The sequence below is a fragment of the Globicephala melas genome, chromosome 16 (assembly GCF_963455315.2).
Source record: "Globicephala melas chromosome 16, mGloMel1.2, whole genome shotgun sequence".
Taxonomy (NCBI): Eukaryota; Metazoa; Chordata; class Mammalia; order Artiodactyla; family Delphinidae; genus Globicephala; species Globicephala melas.
The window spans coordinates 74,186,205-74,206,247 of record NC_083329.1 but is presented as its reverse complement, the minus strand read 5'-3'; the positions used below and the strand labels follow the sequence as shown (position 1 = coordinate 74,206,247).

General features: G+C 47.4%; 1 protein-coding gene across 6 annotated transcripts in view; it reads left to right on the top strand.

Moving 5' to 3' along the window:
* Window positions 1–17,194, top strand: part of CHRM3 (cholinergic receptor muscarinic 3) — a 538,512-nt gene extending 521,318 nt beyond the window's left edge. For 5 of the 6 annotated variants that reach the window (XM_060286381.1, XM_060286380.1, XM_060286377.1 and 2 more), the window contains one exon: window positions 153–5,162. In XM_060286381.1, coding sequence (XP_060142364.1) covers window positions 172–1,944 — 1,773 coding nt within the window. In that variant the 5' untranslated portion in view covers window positions 153–171 and the 3' untranslated portion in view covers window positions 1,945–5,162. Of the gene's footprint in view, window positions 1–152; window positions 5,163–16,325; window positions 16,521–17,155 lie in introns of those variants that run through there. The other variant, XR_009559345.2, reaches the window with a different exon arrangement.
* Window positions 17,195–20,043: the final 2,849 nt, after the last annotated feature.

Sequence of the window (20,043 nt, the reverse complement as noted above, 5' to 3'; positions counted from 1 at the left end):
AACTGATGTGCTGGACTCTCCCAGGTTCGCCTGTAATATAGGTCCTGTTATCCAGTAATAGGAGGAGTGCTACTTTGAAAGGATGCAATGCAAAGACAAATCAGATGAAGGCAGAAACGGTCCTGACTCCATCTTTTCTCTTTTCTCCCCAGACTATGTCAGAGAGTCACCATGACCTTGCACAATAACAATACAACCTCACCTTTGTTTCCGAACATCAGCTCTTCCTGGATTCACGGCCCTTCCGATGCAGGGCTGCCCCCAGGAACGGTTACTCATTTTGGCAGCTACAACATTTCTCGGGCAGCTGGGGATTCCTCCTCTCCAAATGGCACCACCAGTGACCCTCTGGGAGGTCATACCATCTGGCAGGTGGTCTTCATTGCATTCTTAACGGGCGTCCTGGCCTTGGTGACCATCATCGGCAACATCCTGGTGATAGTGGCATTCAAGGTCAACAAGCAACTGAAGACCGTCAACAACTACTTCCTCTTAAGTCTGGCCTGTGCCGACCTGATTATTGGGGTCATTTCAATGAATCTGTTTACTACCTACATCATCATGAACCGATGGGCTTTAGGGAACTTGGCCTGTGACCTCTGGCTTTCCATTGACTACGTGGCTAGCAATGCCTCCGTCATGAATCTTCTGGTCATTAGCTTTGACAGGTACTTTTCCATCACGAGGCCGCTCACGTACCGAGCCAAACGAACAACAAAGCGAGCTGGTGTGATGATAGGTCTGGCTTGGGTCATCTCCTTCATCCTTTGGGCTCCTGCCATCTTGTTCTGGCAATACTTTGTTGGGAAGAGAACTGTGCCTCCAGGGGAGTGTTTCATCCAGTTCCTCAGTGAGCCCACCATCACCTTCGGCACGGCCATCGCTGCCTTTTATATGCCTGTCACCATCATGACTATTTTATACTGGAGGATCTATAAGGAAACTGAAAAACGTACCAAAGAGCTTGCTGGGCTGCAGGCCTCTGGGACAGAGGCAGAGGCGGAGAACTTTGTCCATCCCACAGGTAGTTCTCGAAGCTGCAGCAGCTATGAGCTTCAACAGCAAAGCATGAAACGCTCAGCCAGGAGGAAGTACGGACGCTGCCACTTCTGGTTCACAACGAAGAGCTGGAAGCCCAGTGCCGAGCAGATTGACCAAGACCACAGCAGCAGCGACAGCTGGAATAACAACGACGCTGCTGCCTCCCTGGAAAATTCCGCTTCCTCCGACGAGGAGGACATGGGCTCGGAGACAAGAGCCATCTACTCCATCGTGCTCAAGCTTCCGGGTCACAGCACCATCCTCAGCTCCACCAAGTTACCCTCGTCAGACAACCTGCAGGTGCCGGAGGAGGAGCTGGGGGCAGTGGACTTAGAGACGAAAGCCAGCAAACTCCAGGCCCAAAAGAGCATGGACGACGGAGGCAGTTTTCAGAAAAGCTTCTCCAAGCTTCCCATCCAGTTGGAGTCAGCCGTGGACACTGCCAAGGCCTCTGATGTCAACTCCTCAGTGGGCAAGACCACGGCCACTCTGCCTCTGTCCTTTAAGGAAGCTACTCTGGCCAAGAGGTTTGCTCTGAAGACCAGAAGCCAGATCACTAAGCGGAAACGGATGTCCCTCATCAAGGAGAAGAAGGCGGCCCAGACCCTCAGCGCCATCTTGCTTGCCTTCATTATCACCTGGACCCCCTACAACATTATGGTTCTGGTGAACACCTTTTGTGACAGCTGCATCCCCAAAACCTATTGGAATCTGGGCTATTGGCTGTGCTACATCAACAGCACCGTGAACCCCGTGTGCTATGCCCTGTGCAACAAAACATTCAGAACCACTTTCAAGATGCTGCTGTTGTGCCAGTGTGACAAAAGGAAGAGGCGCAAGCAGCAGTACCAGCAAAGACAGTCAGTCATTTTCCACAAACGGGCGCCCGAGCAGGCCTTGTAGGATGAGGTGTGTTGTCAGTAGCAGTCACCAAACGCACACGTCAACCCACAGACCTTAGGAGGGAGTGAGGCGAGGGTGGGGGTGATTTCTGGCGCTGATAAAAAATGTCTTTATCACCCAGATGTGAAAGAAGCTGCCTGTTTACCGATCCATTAAATAAATCCATTTTCATATCAAAAGTCAAATACCAATTCAGCCAAAAATAAATAAATAAGCCTATTACTGGATATGAAGAAATTTATTCTGAAATAGACTTTGTTTTTTCTTAAAGAGAAAGAAATAATTGTTTCATAGCAATTATATACCCAAATTGGTCTGCCTGGGCCTTTTCATTCCCATCAGCTCTGGAATCTCGGTGAGGATAACTAGCGGGCCCAGTTGCCCTGTTCTCCCCAAGGGTCCCCAAAGTGTCGATCCACATCCCACGTGGAACGCGTCAGGCTAGTGAATCCGTGGTTCTGAAATTCTTTCGTACGTTGCAAAGCCTCACCTTCTCGTCCCTGTAGAGCTCCCCGTCTTCTCATTGGTGTGTCGTTGAACTCTATTTGTGGACTTGATTCTTGATTCTTGCAGAGTACTGTTTTGTGCAGTTCAAGTTTCGTACAAATAAAAGATGCATAAGTGTATATGTATATATGTGTGTGTGTGTGTGTGTATGTGTGTGAATTCCACGCACACACACACAGTGTATATAATACAACGGGAATCACTGAACCGGCCAATTATTCCGGCAATATATCCTTTCAGTACTTTGGTGACTGACGTTTCTCTAGGATCCTAACACAACGTAAAAGTGAACTTAAACCCCGTGTAGTGTTTTGGAGACCAGGGCTGTTTTCCCGGAGACTATGCAGCAGAGAACAGCCAGGCCCTCTGGGCAGGTCTGTGTGGAGCGGTCAGCCTGGTGAGTCAGATGAGCACCAAGGTTCGACCAGACTCTGAGTAAGCTGTTACCTCTGTGGACACCCTCAACAGAGCTAAATCGAATGGGGGCCCCTCTGAGCTCTAAGAATGAACCACATCCACATGTCTGAATTTAATGGTCCAAATCTGAATGTTTCCAAACAAAACCTTTGCTATCTTACCTGCTTGAAACTGAGTAATAGTGACACGTTTGAATGGCATACACAGCATTACATGGAGCAAAGCAGAAGAGACCTTCTGAGGGGCAAAGAAGAACACGAGATTCGATTTCTTGCTACTTGACATATTTAAATGAAAAAGGGCTTACACCTTTTGTCACTTAGCTGGGGCCAGTACTTTCTGCCGTTCATTGTGCAACCTTTACCCAGGAATGGGTGGGGTTCGTGAAGTCATAAGTCCTCTAAAGAAAGTATTACACTTTGAAAAGTATTGCTTCAAATTGATTTCCTTAGTACATTTCTAAAAAGTGATTTTGTATTCTCTTCTGAATTGGCCCAAACGCTAACTGTTCTATTGGGGGGAGGGGAGGGCTGCTGCTGTAGCCGTCGTCTGTGTTGCTGCTGTAGGTGTCAGGGTTCTTTTTTTTTCCTTTTGTGGGCTGTGTGGGGAGTGGGAGGGGTGGGAGGTGGGGGGCTGAGGAGAAATCTTCCCTCTGTACAGGGTCTCCGTGGTGTGAACCCGGAGCCAGGGTAGAAGCTGCTTTTGTGTTCAGTGTGAGCTGGTGTTTACAGCAGATGTTGACAACAGTGGAAGTGTACTCAGTGGTGTCTGTGTTTCTGAACTATTTAATTTTGTGTTATGTTTATATGAAGATGTATTTATGCATATTTCACCGAGTTCTATTTAATGTTGATAAATATTACTCTTTAGTCTTCAGCAGGTGGTGTCCCTTGAAAGTGATTCTTTAAGGTCCACTTGAGCAATGGGTAGGGTATATCGAGCTTTCTTGTGGCTAAGAAGAGGAGAAAGTCATCCTGTTGGTGCCAGGAGGTACCTAACTCTTTCTAGGTAATAAAAAGTCAACTTTAACTTCAACATAATGGTTTAATACCGTTCTAGTTAAACCTGATGGGAACCGGTCAAAGCAACCCTCCACCAGTATATTTGAAATCACGTGACGAGGGCAAAAAAAGGCAAATCGGCATAATTGAAAGAATTATTTTTTTGGCCCACATTCGACCAAAGAATAAGAAAAAACAGAGACTATTTTCTAACATGTATAGCAAACTACAGAATGTTATGTTATTAACCTGTGAAATGTCTAGTGAGCAAGTGCATCTATATTTTATTACTCACGTTGGCCTGGCACTAATAAATTTGTGAATGCTGATTCAAGTCTCCCTGTACATCAGTAATTCCCATTCTCTTTGAATCTCCTATCTTGCCTCCCTCTCAAAAGACTGTTTCCCGTATTTAAAAAGGAATAGAATTAAATTTAAGAAATGAAGAAACGTAAGCTTTAGCAGAACTGTGAAGGTTAATAACAACTCTACTTAAACATGATTATCTCCTCATCCTTGTCCTTTTATGATGCTGAGAATGGAAGAAAAGAAAGACGTCCAAGACGTCAGCTCTTCTGTTACTGGTTTAATTATCGAATTATTTTTAAATCTCTTGTGAATGAAAACTGCTTTTAAATACTGTCTACTGACTCTGTTTATAGAAATGTATGTCCAACTCTTAGGTCATTTTCAGAAAAAGAAAATAAGAAAAACAGATTCTTTTGAGTTTGGAAAATTTAGGAGTGTAATCAAAGATGTAGTGAAGTGTTTGAAACCAGACATAGCTCCACATGCATTTCTCAAAGGACTTGTCACTAGAAAAGGTATTCAGCATTTACATAAGATCATCCCCCCAGATGGGAATCAAACTGTTTTCAATCCATATGAATGAGGTTTGCAGAGCTTTCATGATTATCCACTTTAATTGAGAGTAAAATAATCAAACCTAAATAAACTACACGTGAAGAAAGCACCCCCGACACACACACACACACACACACACACACACGCACACACGTGTGCGCGCGTGCACCCCTGACCCTGTTCTCCCATTCTCTATTCTCCAGGGTCTACCAGGTGGAAAAGAGAAGTGAGCTTTCTGGTCCCGTATTCCCCTTGGCTCTGCTCTCTTTTATCCATCACCTACCTGTAGTCTTTCTGCTGGTTCACCATATTACCCTGAATCATCCTTGACTTCAAATCGAGCCTTGAGTCTCCAGATAAGTTCCATTTCTACTTACTCTTTCACATATAATAGTTCTCACGGAAAAAAAAAAAAGAAAAAGAAAGAAAGCATAAGCATAAGAAACTGCAGGGGCTAAAGATCTAGAAGGCATTGCAGCTTTCTCTGTCCACCCCTCTGTGTGCAGATGGGCAAGTTCATTGCTCTGGAGAAGGATTAGAGCCCTTTGTGCATCACTTGTGAGAAGGGGGAGGGCACAGCTCTGATGCAGAGTTAGCTGCCTCAGGTCAATCTCAGGAAGGAAGAGGGTGCCAAGGCTCAGGCACAGTGGAGAAGCCTGATGGAGACAACACGAGACGGAGGCAGAGCCTCCGGATCATTCTGGGTGCCCCATACTTAGCCGAGTAGAGACGATTCCCAGATGGGGACGTATGGCTGAGAAACTGGACAGTACATCCCAGGAGCTTCAGAGGACAAGTGAATGTATCACAAAGAAGCTCTAACTTAGCATGAGGAGCCCTGAGCTTTTGGCCCAGTTCTGTCACCAGGGAATTACATGGCCTCTGCCACACGTGTCATTTACCCTTAAACTCAATGGGTTGTCCCCATACGCTCTTACTCATTAACAACATGAAAGCATCTTTTTGCCTTCTAATAGCAAACAGGTGAAATAGAGTCAGGGCGTTAGGTAAATAACTACCGTGATGAATGTAAATGCTGTAACTGAAGAACACTTGAAAAATTCTGATTTTATGTATCCCTCAGAGTTATTTACTTATATTTCAGTACAATGATCTCTAAGGAACTCTCACAGTTTGTTGGTAAACCTGGAATTTTATTTCAAATACCACTTTATTCCAGGAGGATCACCTAAGGCCTGACAACCTTACAAGTAGAGCTGCTGGGTAGCGGGTGTTTGGTTTCTCAGTAGTATTTCTCGCAATGGACTGAAACTGTATAGCATACAGCACCCAAAATGCTGGTCCTTTCTTCAACCTGACAGCCCTACTTATACCACCTCCTCTAAAACCATATTTTTTCTCATATGTCATGCGTGACAAACTTGGCACAGCAGTGCAAACGCCACCCCATAGTAGGATGCAGGTCAATTTTACTACTTGCCTTTATGGACCTAGGTTATGCTGTCTCTCCTGGTGTTTTCATGCCTCCGTTTTGTAGGAATTCCGCCTCTACTGGGACTCATGCTGTGAGAATAAATATTCCAGCCCTAAGAGGTTGGCTCCAGGGACAGAAGCCCAGGGCTCTTGAGAACTAGGAATATTCCATTTTCTTTTTCTGGCTTTAGCGTCACTGCCTGAGAAAGGAGGCTCGTGTTGAGATAATAAAAATGCAAAAAGAAAAACAAGTTCCCAAAGTGACTGTGTTCAACATAAGATTGGAACTGCATAATATTTTGTCACCAGGCTCCAAGATGGACAAGGGTTAGACTTGTTGTTAACTGGACACACATTACATTCACAGCTTCACACACAGAGATACAGTGCACTCGGACATGTGGAAGCGGTCACACAAGCACTTTAGCGCAATGTTAGGACTGTGGTCACTCTGGTAGAACCAGGAAGACTCAGCACAGAGTTCAGACCCTACAGTTCTTGGCCTGGGCTGGGAACTCCCCACGTAATCTCCCAGATCCAGGGCGGCTCTCATCTGAGTTACACAAGACGTTCTATACGAACAGGAAATGGAAAAGGAGGCTATACTCTCAGTTGCAAAGAAGTATTAATAACACTTCCCTCACCCAAATAATCTTATCTTAAGCTTAAAAGATTATCCTCAGAATATAAATCTTTATTTTTGTTCTTTCTTGAAGTCCAAAATACTTATTCATTCTGCAATTTACATACCAAACCCCGAACTATTTTTATCCTAGATTCTGTGATTTCCTTAATGATAGAAATCAGGTCTTCCTCATCCTGTGGCTGGCACATTATCTGTCAAGCAGTAGACATTCAATAAATGCTGTTGAATGTTTAATAAACTCCTTATACTTAATATAGCAAATATTTATCAGAATTATGTGTACGTCAATGCCCCACACTTCGACTGTAGCCGGAGGGCATTGAGCTGGGAAAGTAAATTAAGGGAAAAATGGTTCATTGATATGACGGTTTCCTAATAAAGTATTACTAAGCAACAAGGAGAAATATTTTAATAGATTTGAAGGAGTAAATATAATTAAGAGGACAGGAAGGAAAGAAAATCAACTCTATCCCTGGAATTTGGAACCGTTTTACCAGGTTGGTCAACTCTACTTGATCCTAGTAAGGGAAATACTGAGAGAGCCTGGAGAGTCTATACATATAAGTCTTCTGTTTGTACAGGTGAAGTTCTGTAATTTGGCTTAAAACATCCTTGCATGTCATTTTGCTTGGCATGAAGGTTAGGAGAGAATCCATACTGTTCTGCAAGCATTAAACAAAGCCCTCTCTTCATATCCTCTGTTCATTCCTCATGTAACACGTGGATATTTTCAGCCTCCTACGTACAAGGCTCCAGAGAAATTTCTTTGGGGCTTGTGCTTAGAGCTATGGCAAGGCAACGTTTTCAGGAATGCCCCCCCCCCCCACGTTTTCAATCACATGGAAACTGTCTCTAAGTTTGGTGCAGGTTCGAGGAATAATAATTAAAATAGGCTTCAAGTTGGTGAATCAGCACATTGATTTTTCTTGGCAGAAAGCTTTCTGGGAAATGTCTGGGAAATGTTCAGTGATACTCACATCCTTCTAATTTATGAGGGTGTAGAAATCACTGTCCAAAGAGATGGCTATATATTTGCTTTGTAAGCAAAAGGCATGTATCATAGTTGCATCTAAAATAGTGTCCCCATCTTTATCAAAGGCACTGAATTTTAACTGTTTTTATTTCCTAGTGTCCAGCACTTCCTCAGTAGTCATTTTAGGTATGTCATATGCCATTTTTATTCCTTCTTCTAAAAATAATTCTATTGTCTGTACTATAAAATGATGCCTGCAACTTTGTGGTGATATTATCCCCTAAGTTTAATAGTGAAATAAGGAAATAAAACTATAAATAAACAAAGAATGTGGTTGACTTTCTTTTTAATCCGAGGTCTATAATACAGCAACAGTTTTTTTATTGTATAAAAGGGTGGAGTACATTGAAGGGATAATTCTGAAACAGACCTTTATTTGCATTGACTTCTCTTTTTTACATGCACTAGAACTTTCTTCAACAATGAACATTGCTGCTGCCATAACTCAGAATAATACTCTGTGTTTTAGACTATGAGTTAAGCATGTATTAACTATATCTGCAGACATAATCCTAATTTTAAGACTGCAAGTAAAGAAAAATATTTCTCTCTAGATATATACTATGGACCTAACACAAATAGATTACTAGTTACTTCTCCAGCAAAGATGGGTTTATTTGGGGTCTGCATCCTGGCAAGCCTCATGCAAGTCCCCAGACAGCAAGGAAAGAACACTTTTACAGCGGGCTGCGGGGATGGGGGAGTGGGATTTGGGAGGGCTCTAGTAAACAGAGTCCATGGCTTGTTATGGGCTGAGTCCTTGCCAGGAGAAGAGTTTTCCTTCTTCCTGTTGGGCTCTGCTGTCCTCACAGGACTTGAGAGCTCCCCCTTCTGGTTTTCCAACTCGCTTTGAGGTTTCTGTTTATGAATTTTTTATAATACTTTGAAGTGGGTTTTATTTTCCTCTTTTTAAAAGAAATTCTTATTATCGTCCTTTCGCCCTTTGCTGTTTCCTTTGCTGTGCAGAAGCTTTTTAGGTTGATGTGATCCCACTTGTTAATGTTTGCTTTCATTTCTTTTTTTAAATTTTTAAAAATTTTATTTATTTATTTTTAAAATATTCATTTATTTGGTTGCAGCAGGTGGGCTCCTTAGTTAGTTGCGGCATGTGAACTTTCAGTTGCGGCATGCATGCGGGATCTAGTTCCCTAACCAGGGGTCGAACCCAGACCCCCTGCACTGGGAATGCAGAGTCTTATCCACTGCACCACCAGGGAAGTCCCTGCTTTCATTTCTTTTACTTTTGGTGTTAGATCCAAAAAATCATTACCAAGACTGATGTTAAGGAGCTTACTACCTATTTTTTTCTAGGAGTTTTATGGTTTCAGGTCTTCTATTCAAGACTCTAATCCATTTTGAATTCATTTTTGTGTACGATGTAAGATAGTGGTCCAGTTTGATTCTTTTGCATGCAGCTGTCCACTTTTCCCAGCAGCATTGATTGCAGAGACTATCCTTTCCCCTGTTGTATATTCTTGGCTTGTTTGTTGTAAATTACCTGACCATAAATGTGTGGGTTTATTTCCGGGCTCTCTATTCTATTGCATTGATCTGTGTGTCTGTTTTTATGCCAAAACCATACTGCTTTGATTACTACAGCTTTGTAATAGAATTTCAAAGTAAGGAGTGTGATGCCTACAGCTTTGTTCTTCTTTCTCAAGATTGTTTAGGCTATTCAGGGTCTTTTTTGTTTCTATACAAATTTGAGGATTGTTTTTCCCTTTTTCTATGAAAAATGCATTAGAATTTTGATAGGAATTGTACTGACTCCTTTGGGTAGTATGGAGATTCCTTTGGGTAGTATGGAGATATTAACAATATTAATTCTTCCAATCCATGAGGATGAACTATCTTTCCATTTATTTGTATCTTCTCCAATTTCCATCGCCTATGTGGTATTATGGATATTGTTATTCTGAATCAATGTACATAAGTTGAGATAAAACAAGTGACTAATTAGATATTCGAATTCAATTAGAGAACCAGAATTGCCAGTGTGGAGGAAAGGAGATACAGATGTAACAGAAGAAATTGAGTAAAAACTATACAGTTCTCTGTATGAGTTGGATGTATCAATATAAACTCCCAGAGTGTTCTACCATATATGTAATTTCTAGCTCTTCCCACAGAAAAGAACTAGAGACAGTGATCAACTCAGTAGCAAGGAGGATTCCTAACATCCCAACGGTAGTCTTTAATAAAGGAAACCAAGCCTTCCTGAAGAAATAGCTGATTCTAGTCTTGGACAGGCAATGTACAAGATGGGCTTGAAACATCTTGCCAAAGTAGATATCAAGGAAGCATTCAGACTACTAGAAAAGATATTTACATAAACAAACAGTTGATATCTAGCAGAAGTGGCACAGCAGGGCAGTGGGAAAATGACATTCTTCTTAATAAGTGGTACTTAAATATCTACATGGGAAAAAGACTTATACTTCACTACATACTAAAGTAAATTACGGGTGGATTAAAGACCCAAATTAAGAAGTCAAAGTTAGAAAGCTTTTAGAAGATAAAAGTTGGAAAGTTTTTAAGAGAATATTTTCATGACCCTGAAGGAGAGAAAAACTTCTTAAACAAGATTCAAAAAGCATTAGCCACAAAGGAGGACAAGACATAAAGAAAGTGAAAAGAAAGCTATGGTGGAAGAGATCAATCCAAAACATATAACAACAATGAGCAAATACAGAATATATGAAGAATTTCTGTAAATCAGTAAGAAAAAACTATGCAACTGCAGGAGATAAAAATTCCTTACTATTCCTCACATTGAAAGGTGGCATCTAATTTCCCTTCCCTTGAATCAGGCTGGACTTAGTGACTCCCTTGATTAATAGAACACATCTGGGACGTGCAAGACTAGATCAGAAGAGGCCTCGCACCTCCCACCCGGATGTCTTGCAGTGCTTGCACTGGGGGAAACCAGCTGCTATGTAAGAAGTCTAACAACACTGAGACCACCATGCTGTGAGGAAGCCCTTCTCCAGGAAGTCCAAACCCCAGCCTTAAATCATCCCAGCTGAGGCCAAGCGCTGCTCATATTGAAGATTCATGAGCAAAGTACATTATTGTTGATATTAAGCCACTAAGTTTTAGGGTGTTTTTTATGCAGCAATAAAGAACTGAAATAGCAACCCAATTAAAAAAAAAAAAAGAAAGACGAAAGATTTGAACAGTGGTTTCCAGAGGCTTGGGTAGTAGAAATAGGGAGAAGTTGGTAAAAGGGTACAAACATTCAGTTATAAGATAAATAAGGCCTCAGGATCTAATGTATAACATGGTAACTATAGGTGATAGCACTGCATTATATAATTAAAGTTTGCTAAGAAGGTAGAACTTATATGTTCTTACCCAAAGAAAAAAAAAGTAAATATGTGAGGTAATGGATATATTAATTAAAATGAGAATTATTTCACTATGTATACTCACATCAAATATCACACTGTACACTTTTTTTAAATTTTATTTATTTATTTTTGGCTGCACTGGGTCTTCGTTGCTGCGCGCGGGCTTTCTCTAGTTGCGGCAAGCAGGGGCTACTCTTCGTTGCGGTGCGCGGGCTTCTCATCGCGGTGGCTTCTCTTGTTGCAGAGCACGGGCTCTAGGTGGGCGGGCTTCAGTAGTTGTGGCACACGGGTTCAGCAGTTGTTGCTCACAGGCTTAGTTGCTCCGCGGCATGTGGGATCTTCCAAGACCAGGGCTCGAACCCATGTCCCCTGCATTGGCAGGCAGATTCTTAATCACTGCATCACTAGTGAAGTCCCCACACTGTACACTTTAAATATCTTACATTTTATTCATCAATCATACCCCAAGGAAGCTGGCAAAAATAAAATTTAACTTAAAAAAAACAAATTAAGTCAAATAACAGTCAAGATGGTTCAAGAGTACATTTAGATGGCACAATTATTTTAAAAATAGCATCAGCGAAGGCAGAATGGTGGATACATCTAGGGCAGAAGGAAAAGATTCCCATTGGACAGGAGCCCTGGGAAGATTTTTTTAAGGTGTTAATAATGTCTTTTTTTTTCCCCCAGGTGATGGTTACACAGGTATACCATAGTATATATGTGTTTTGTGTGCTTTTCGGTAAATATATTTCACAAGTTAAAAAAGAGAGAGAGGACTTTGACAAGCAACCCTCCCTCCAGCTGCATCTGTGCACACAGTCTGTTCTCTTGTTGCTGTGCCCTGGCCTATTTGAATCCCTTGAACACACCTGTGCGCTTGTTGTTTGCTCCACCCAGAATGCTCTTCTCCCAGATAGATATTTCCATCAGAGCAGTGGGAGTGGAGTCTAGACAAGCATCTGACAGTGCTTGCTTTAAGGAGAAGAAGAGATGGGGTAGTAGCTGGAGAGAGATGGGAGGGTCCGGATCCAAGTGATGTAAACATGTTGACAATCGGTCTCCCCACAATAGACTGTAAACTCCAAGCCGGCAGGCTTTTTGTAGGTTTTCTTCCTACAAAGTATTCCCGGGCCTAGAATAGTCCCTAGCACGTTTAATAAAAGAAAAAAGGTGACTTGTACCAGCACATAGTGGAACAGCAGAAGTGAGGATTTGCACCCGGGTGTCCCTGACCACTGATCTTTAGACACCAACCTAGGAAACTGAAAGGGGCGGGGCCTGTGAGGGGCGGGTCAGGATCTGGAAGCCCCGCCCCCAGCTCTGGCTTGCTTGCTTCTTCTCTAAATTTCACCTGGGAAACCAAGCAGGTGGCAAGGCTCAGAGAGCACTGGGAGACCTTTCCTCCCCGGGTCGCCAGGTGACGACAGAGCCTGCTGGGCTCACCTGCCCACCAGTGGCTGAAGCAGTCCCAGGGCCGACCACCTGAGGTTGCCTAGGGTCCCAGGCTCCTGCCATTTCCTCTGGCAAGTACTGGGGCCCAGCAGGCCATAATGACAACTCCCAGGACCATGGAAAGAGCCCTGAGGGAGGGACGGAGGGCCCCGGGCAGAGCAACCTACAGCAAAACCTGAAGGAGGAGGCATCCACGTGAAGAGCTCAGTGGTATCCAAGCCTGGGGCTTTTGAAGGCTGGGGAGGGGGCACCCTTGGAGGAACAGACAGAGGCCAGTGTGGCTGGACTGAGGGGAGCAGGCCAGGTGGGCTGCTGGCAGGACGAGGGGCTTGAGGTCTGGCTAAGGACTGGGGCTTTTCCACAACGTGCTGCTGAGTTCCTGTCTGTTAGCAGAGCGACAGGAGAAGATCTGTCTTTTAAACATCCCTCCCTTGGATCAGAGGGAGTGAGAAACAGAAGCAAAGAGCACGAATCAGGGACAGTGTCCGTGGTGGCCTGAAGTAAGAGGGGAGGGAGATGCAGAGAGGTGAGGGATGCATTTTGAAGTTGGGATCCAGGGAAGGGGACGAGTTGATTGCATGTGGGGGTGAGGAGCAAAGAGGGAGCAGACAGCGGCCCAAGGTTCTGGTTTGAGCAGGTGGGGAAATGGAGCTACATGGATGTTGGGGGAGGGATGGGAAGAGAGGTCCAGAAGGCAGATACTTCTGGGGCTTCCCTGGTGGTGCAGTGGTTGAGAGTCCGCCCACCGATGCAGGGGACACGGGTTCGTGCCCCGGTCCGGGAAGATCCCACATGCCGCGGAGCGGCTGGGCCCGTGAGCCATGGCCGCTGAGCCTGCGCGTCCGGAGCCTGTGCTCCACAACAGGAGAGGCCCGTGTACTGCAAAAAAAAAAAAAAAAAGGTTAGACACTTCTGAGGTTAGATCAACTCTGATCTACTTTCCAATGAAGTCACTGCTTACCAGGAGGTTTCAAGTGAGGGTGAGGATACTCTTACCCCAGCTGATTAAACGTCATCTTGTTCCTGGTAAAGTTGACTCTGTTTATACTGGGGTTGGACCTCTATAACATGTTCCAGCCAGCCTCAGTATTGAGGAGAGGCATTTAAGGACAGGAACATAAAGGCAGAAGCAAATGAGACTGTCATGTCTGTGTGCTGATGGCAGCCCGTCATCTGCCAGTCTGTCCCTGGGCCACTGTGAGTCCAGCCAGAGAAGCCGAGCTTGTCAGGCTGTGAGCCCCATGAAGGCAGCGGTCTCACTGCGGCCAGCACAGTGGTTGTGAGTGTGGACAGTGGAGCCAGACTGTGTGAGTCTGTCATCCCAGCTCCTGCTACCTGTCTAGCTTGTGTCACTGTGTCCTAATGTCCTGGGTCAAGGCTGGAACACTTCTCATCAGATTTGCTTTGGAAATTAGAAGCCCTAAGATCTTAGGAAGCTCTTACCCATCCCTCCCTATGGGGGCGGTTTTCTTCTGGGCTCCCAGAGTGAGCACTGGCGTCATACACACACACAAACATTCACAAACACATACATGTGCACAGTGACATTAAATAAGGATGACAGAACGGGATCAGAAGACGAACAGACATGGGGGAGGTAATGCGAGGAAGGAAAGAAAGGTTGGATGCAGGACCTACATGTGACACGACTCCCACACTTTTTTTTTCCCCCCCACACTTTTTAGATCTTATCCCAACTATGCCTGAGGACATCCCTCAAAATACATGCTAGAATAACTCCTACTGTGCAGGTGGGGCGACAGGCCTTGAGAGACACAGTGACTTATCCAAGATGGAGAACAGGTAAAATGGGGAATTGAGTCTGGAACCCAGGTCTGCCTCCTCAAAGCTGCGCACAGACCCTCCCTGGGAGCGGTGGAGAGGGCTGTGAGGTGTGACTGTGTGAGACATGGGGTTGCGTGGAGAAGGGGTGAGCCGTCGGCAGCCCAGAGGGCTGTGTGTAGCGGTGTTGTCTGAGGAGGGGATTCAAGTAAGGGGCCCCCAGGAAGTGAAGTCACCTCCTTGGCAACAGACCCCAACAGAACTCTGAGCCCCGGGAGCCAGGCACACACGTTCTAGCGACAGCCCCACAGCCGGCTCACTTGGCTGGAGACGCTTCACAGGGACGGATGTTCTCCTGCTGTGTCCTGACTTCCCAGGGCTTCTGCTTCAGGAAACCCCTGAGTGGGAGGTTTCTCAGGTGCGTTAGGCGGTTCAATGCTTAACCTGGACGACTCTGGTCCTTTACCAGGAGGTCCCTAAGGGAACACGAGGTGGCCTAGAGCAGGCCAGTCCAGGCCCGGCCGCGTCTGGGAGCCCTCCCCGGGCAGCCTCACGTCCCCGCATCTCCATGTGGGGCGAAGGGGGACTTGAGGGGAGGTTTCCCCTCTGGGCAGGAACGGGTGGATGGGAACTTGGTCAGCTGGTGGTCCCGTCATGATCGCAGTCAAGCACAAGGGTGAGAGAGGATTCCTGGGGTGCCTCTTATCTGTGCCAGTGTGGATCCAAGGCCCTCAGGTTGTCATCATTTTTCCCTCCTTGGAGGAGGTCTGTGCAGAGAGTGGTGTGCGTGTGTCTGCAGTGGACATGGCTGGTGGGTCTGAGGGGCAGCGCAGGCGGCAGGCAGGGCTCTGAGGCTTCACAGGGCTCCACACAGGAGATCGCACAGGAGCCGGTCCATGGCGCCCCCTGCTCCATCTCCCTGCAGGAGGGGCAGGAGCCCCACACCAGCAACAGAGCCCAGGGCAGGCTCAGGGTGAGTGCCAGCGAGGAGGAGACTGCACACCCAGGAAGCCCCAGAGCCGCCCTGCCCCTCCCCTGGGTCCCTCCTGGTGTCCTGCTCCCAAAGGAATCTGGGCCCCCATCTCCTCTCCCGCCCGCCCTCACGGCCCAGGCCCTGCCCGGTCCAGCTATAAAGTCACTATCCACATATATGTGGGAATCTCAGAAAGAGACTTTCATAGGATTCCACTTCATTTTTTTTTAATTTATTTATTTTTGGTTGCGGTGGGTCTTTGCTGCTGTGCGCGGGCTTTCTCTAGTTGCAGAGAGCAGGGGCTACTCTTCGTTGCAGTGCTCGCGGGCTCTAGAGCACAGGCTCAGTAGTTGTGGCTCGCGGGCTCTAGGGCACAGGCTCAGTAGCTGTGGCACACGGGCTTAGTTGCTCCGCAGCATGTGGGATCTTCCCGGACCAGGGCTCGAACCCTGTCCCCTGCATTGGCAGGTGGATTCTTAACCACTGCGCCACCAGGGAAGCCCCCACTTAATGTTACGTCAACTTTGTTTCTGCATTTTTCTACAGATTTTCCTCTTTTAACTCCATCCTCAGGTGTCCATGTTGGCCTGACTAACCTGATCCCTCCTGCCCCAGGGAGACTCTGTGTTCTCATCCCCAGAATGGGATGTTTTGATGACAATCACAGGGATGATGCAGTTAATACAGGGGGAGCTGTCAATACTGTGCTACAAACTGCCCTGAGATAGTAACACATGTAACCATCGCCCACCGCCAATTCACTTGTGAAGCCAGAACCTTTATTCTGCTGAGGGCACTCCTGTCCCACCTCTTGCCTCGAGTCCCTGAGGCTTGGGGATTCGGTCTCAGCTCCAGCCCCAGCCCTCCTGGTGTCCTTGACGCTGCCTCTGACTCATGTCCCTGCTCTGTTCCACCCCAGGGGGAAAACGTGTCCACAGGGGACAGGAATGAGACCTGCATGGTGTGGAGCGTCCGGGCAGGCAGGCTGGAGAAGCTGGTGGGAAACCTGGTGCCTGCCTTCCTGGGCGGGGCCCCCTCCGACCTCCCCACATTCCTGGGCACCTACAGGGGCTTTCCCTACCACCCAGCAGATGCTGGACCTTCTCTTCACAAGGTGAGCACTTTTTCCCGATGGGACATTGGTGACTCGGCCACCTTCTAGCTGTGACATGTGGGAATGTCACTCCACCTCTCTGAGCCTCAGCTGGCCCCTCTGCACACTAGGGTAAAGAGAGGACCAGCCCCCTACGGTGACTGTAGAGACCAGCGGGTCCTTCACGGAAAGTGCTTTCTGGGGACCTGGCCTGTGGAAAGGTCTGCTGGAGGGGCCGTGGTTGTGCTAATTCATCATGTCCCTCCTCCCCACGAGGAAGCCTCTGCCTCAGTTGTCACTGTGCCTCTCACCTTGGGATGAACTCTTTTCCCAGTTGAATGGTGATGGGTGATGCCATTAGGGGTGCCCTGTCCTGGGTGGGTGAGAGCAAGTGTTCCTGGGAGTGGGCAGTGGGGCCCCAGGCCACTCAGATGTGTGCGATGGGGCTGGTGGGGCTCATTCATTCTTCACATATAGAGGAAGGCCCACTAGGTGCAGGCGCTTTTCTAGGAACACCCATCATTTAACGCATCGAGCAGACATCAGTCCTGCCCTCCAGGGCTTCCGTTCTACCGGGGGTCACACTGTCACACTAGGCATCACATCCAGGTGTGTCCTCAGGACAGTCCATGTGACGCCTTCCTGGCCTCCTCTAGTTATGGATGCATCCTCCCTTACTCTGATGAGGACGGTGGACCCCTGCACCAGCTGAAAATGTGAGTGGGCTTTGATTCAAGAGGGAGGGACTCCCTTCTCCAAAGAAGATGCATGGAGATGTGGGGTCTGTAGATGGGCAGGGCTGGCAGAACCCTGGATCCCACTCATCTGATGGTTCGTGCTGAGGGCGGAGGTCTGAGGGCTTCTCCTGGAAAAGAGGAAAGGAGTCCAAGAGAGCTGCGGACGGGGCTGGGGTGCCGCGAGGAGCATCCGGGAGGTCAGAAGTCAGAGGTCAGAGGACCCTAAGAGAGTCCACACCCGTCCCCTCTCCATCCCAGCCCTGCCTCCACCCCCCATTCTGGGACCCAGAACACAAGGTGTGGAGAGCATCCTGGTCACTGTCTGGTGGATCCTCACCAGTGGGTGCTCAGCTGGTGCTCGGGGACCCAGTGACACGCAGGGGGCAGCTGACCCCGCCCTGTGGGAGATGAGTGTCAGTAGCAGGAGGAGAGCCAGGCAGGGCTCCGAGAGGATGAGGCAGCATGTGGGTGCAGGAGGTAAATCTGAGGTGTTAGGAGGCCCGCAGGAAGCCTGGACCGGAAGATAGAGCCTGTGTGTTCCCTCCTGGGTCAGATATTCGTGGAGCACTTACTGTGTTCCCGAGAGGGCAGGACCAGAGCAGACACCCTGCCTGTCCTCACAGAGGTGACATCCAGTGGGGAGGGGCCGGAAGAGGGACAGAGCAGTGTGTCAGGCTTCCCTGAAGAAGTGGAGAGGTGGACACACCATGGATCAAGGGCTGTCACTTCAGGAGGCTCGTTGCCAGCCCCTCCTCTGTGTCCAGGTCCCCTCTGCCAAGTCTGCCAGGTTAGATGGTACGTGGAGTAGAACTGGCCTCTGGATGGGCAGAAGCAGAAGGCTCAGAGGCTCAGGTCCCCGCAGGGCTCTCCTGGGGGCGCAGTGGGGAAGGAAGGCCAGACCTCTGACTCTGCTGCCCACCTGACTCCCCCCAGGGCCGTGTCCTCCATGCTGGGCACCTGGCTGCACCATTACCCTGAGCATTTCCACCAGCCCCCAGAATTTCCCCGCCTGAAGATGCTTCTGGCTTACACAGAGCTCAGCATGCCTGGCTCAGACCTGGAGCAGCAAGCCCGCCTTCTCCTGGCACAGCTGGAGTACCTGGAGCCCCCTGAGGCAGAGGGTGATGGTGAGGGGGACTCAGGGTGGGTGAAGGGGGGCAAGTGGGGAGGGGAAGGGGCGGAGCCACACGGAACAGAGCTTCCCGAGGCTGGAACTGGGCCAGGAGCAATGAGGAGACTCAGATCACTGTTCCCCTGGACTGCAGTCTGGGAAGCCTTCCTGGGGGTGGCATCTTGGACTGAGACTTCCCTGATTGGCAGTGAGAAGTTTCCTGTCTTTGGGAGGCACATGGAAAAGCAGTCCTATTGATGATATTTTCTAGTCTTGGGTCTATAGCACCAGCTCCAGAAGAAGCTCTGGAAACTTCTGCAGAACTAGAGCCAGCTACACCTCTACTGCCTGCTACAGCTCCAGAGTCAGAGCAAGTCCATTTTTAATATGATTTTTTATGATATTTACTAAATTGTTTATTCTAGATATAAAGTTCACTCAAAATAAAATTTAATAGTTTGATTTTTTTAACTTGCACATGTAAATGGCAGTAAGTACATTCACAATGTTACATAACCCCCCTCTAACATCTCTTCCAGAATATTTGCATCCTTTTTGTCCCTGAATAATATTCCATTCTGAGAACACACCGCATTGGGTTGTTCTTTCATCTGCTGGTGGACATTATGAATGTTTTCACCTTTAGGCTCTTGTGAATAGTGGTGCTCTGAATACTTGTGTACCAGCATTTGAATGTCTGTATTCACTTCTTTGGGGTATTGATGTAAGAGTGGAATTTTGGGGTTGACTGAAAACTGTATGCTTGTCCTTTGAAGACCTGCTGAAGTGTTACATACGGTGATTGTACCATTTGACAATCCCCCAGAATTATTTAGGTGTACAATTTCCATGCTTCATTTATGTTGCAATTTCCTCTCTCTCTCTCTCTCTCCCTCCCTCTCCCCACCCCCCTTTCCCTTCCACCTGGTCTTTCACCCTGGGGAAGAAGTCTATATGTTATGAGATGCTAACTGAAGAGGTCCCCATGGCCTGGCACCGAGGGAGACCAGCAGACAGAGGAGCACCTGGGTCCTGACTCGAGTCCACAGCCCCAAACCCCTGGGAGACACTGGCAGAGGCCTCCAGCTGAGTCCTGTTCAATTCCTGGCCTACAGATAGCGTGAGATAATGTTTGTTGCTTAAGCCACTAAGAGTGGCTAATGCTGTCGCACACAGTGGATCACTCCCACGGCCATCAAGCACCAGGCCCTGGCCCTGGCCTCCCTACTGTCCCCTACTGTCCTCCCAAGCTCCCACCAGCCACACTGGCCCCCTTCTGACTCCCTCTCTGGCCAAACACATTCAGCTTCTATGTTTCGTGCCTTCTTCTAGGCTAATTCTCCCCAGATGTGTGCAGGGCTGGCTCCTTCTCGTCTCACTGCTGGGAACAGACATGTCACCTCAATGCAGCCTTTCCAGATCCCCTCACCTAGTGGACCCCAGGACCCCGTTGTGGCACCCTGCTGTTTTTCGATATAGAACTTGCTGTTTTCTTTCTTTTGTTTCTGTATTCTTGGTTTTGTCTATTTTCCCTTCCAGACTGTGAGCTGCTAGAGGGCAGGGACCCTGGTGGTTCTTTTCATCATGGCCCCCATTTGAGGGCTCAGGGCACAGCTGGTGAATGAGTAGATAAGAGGCTCCATCCTGCCACTGACAAGCTCAGATGTTAGAGATGGATGCTAATAAGAGGAGGTAC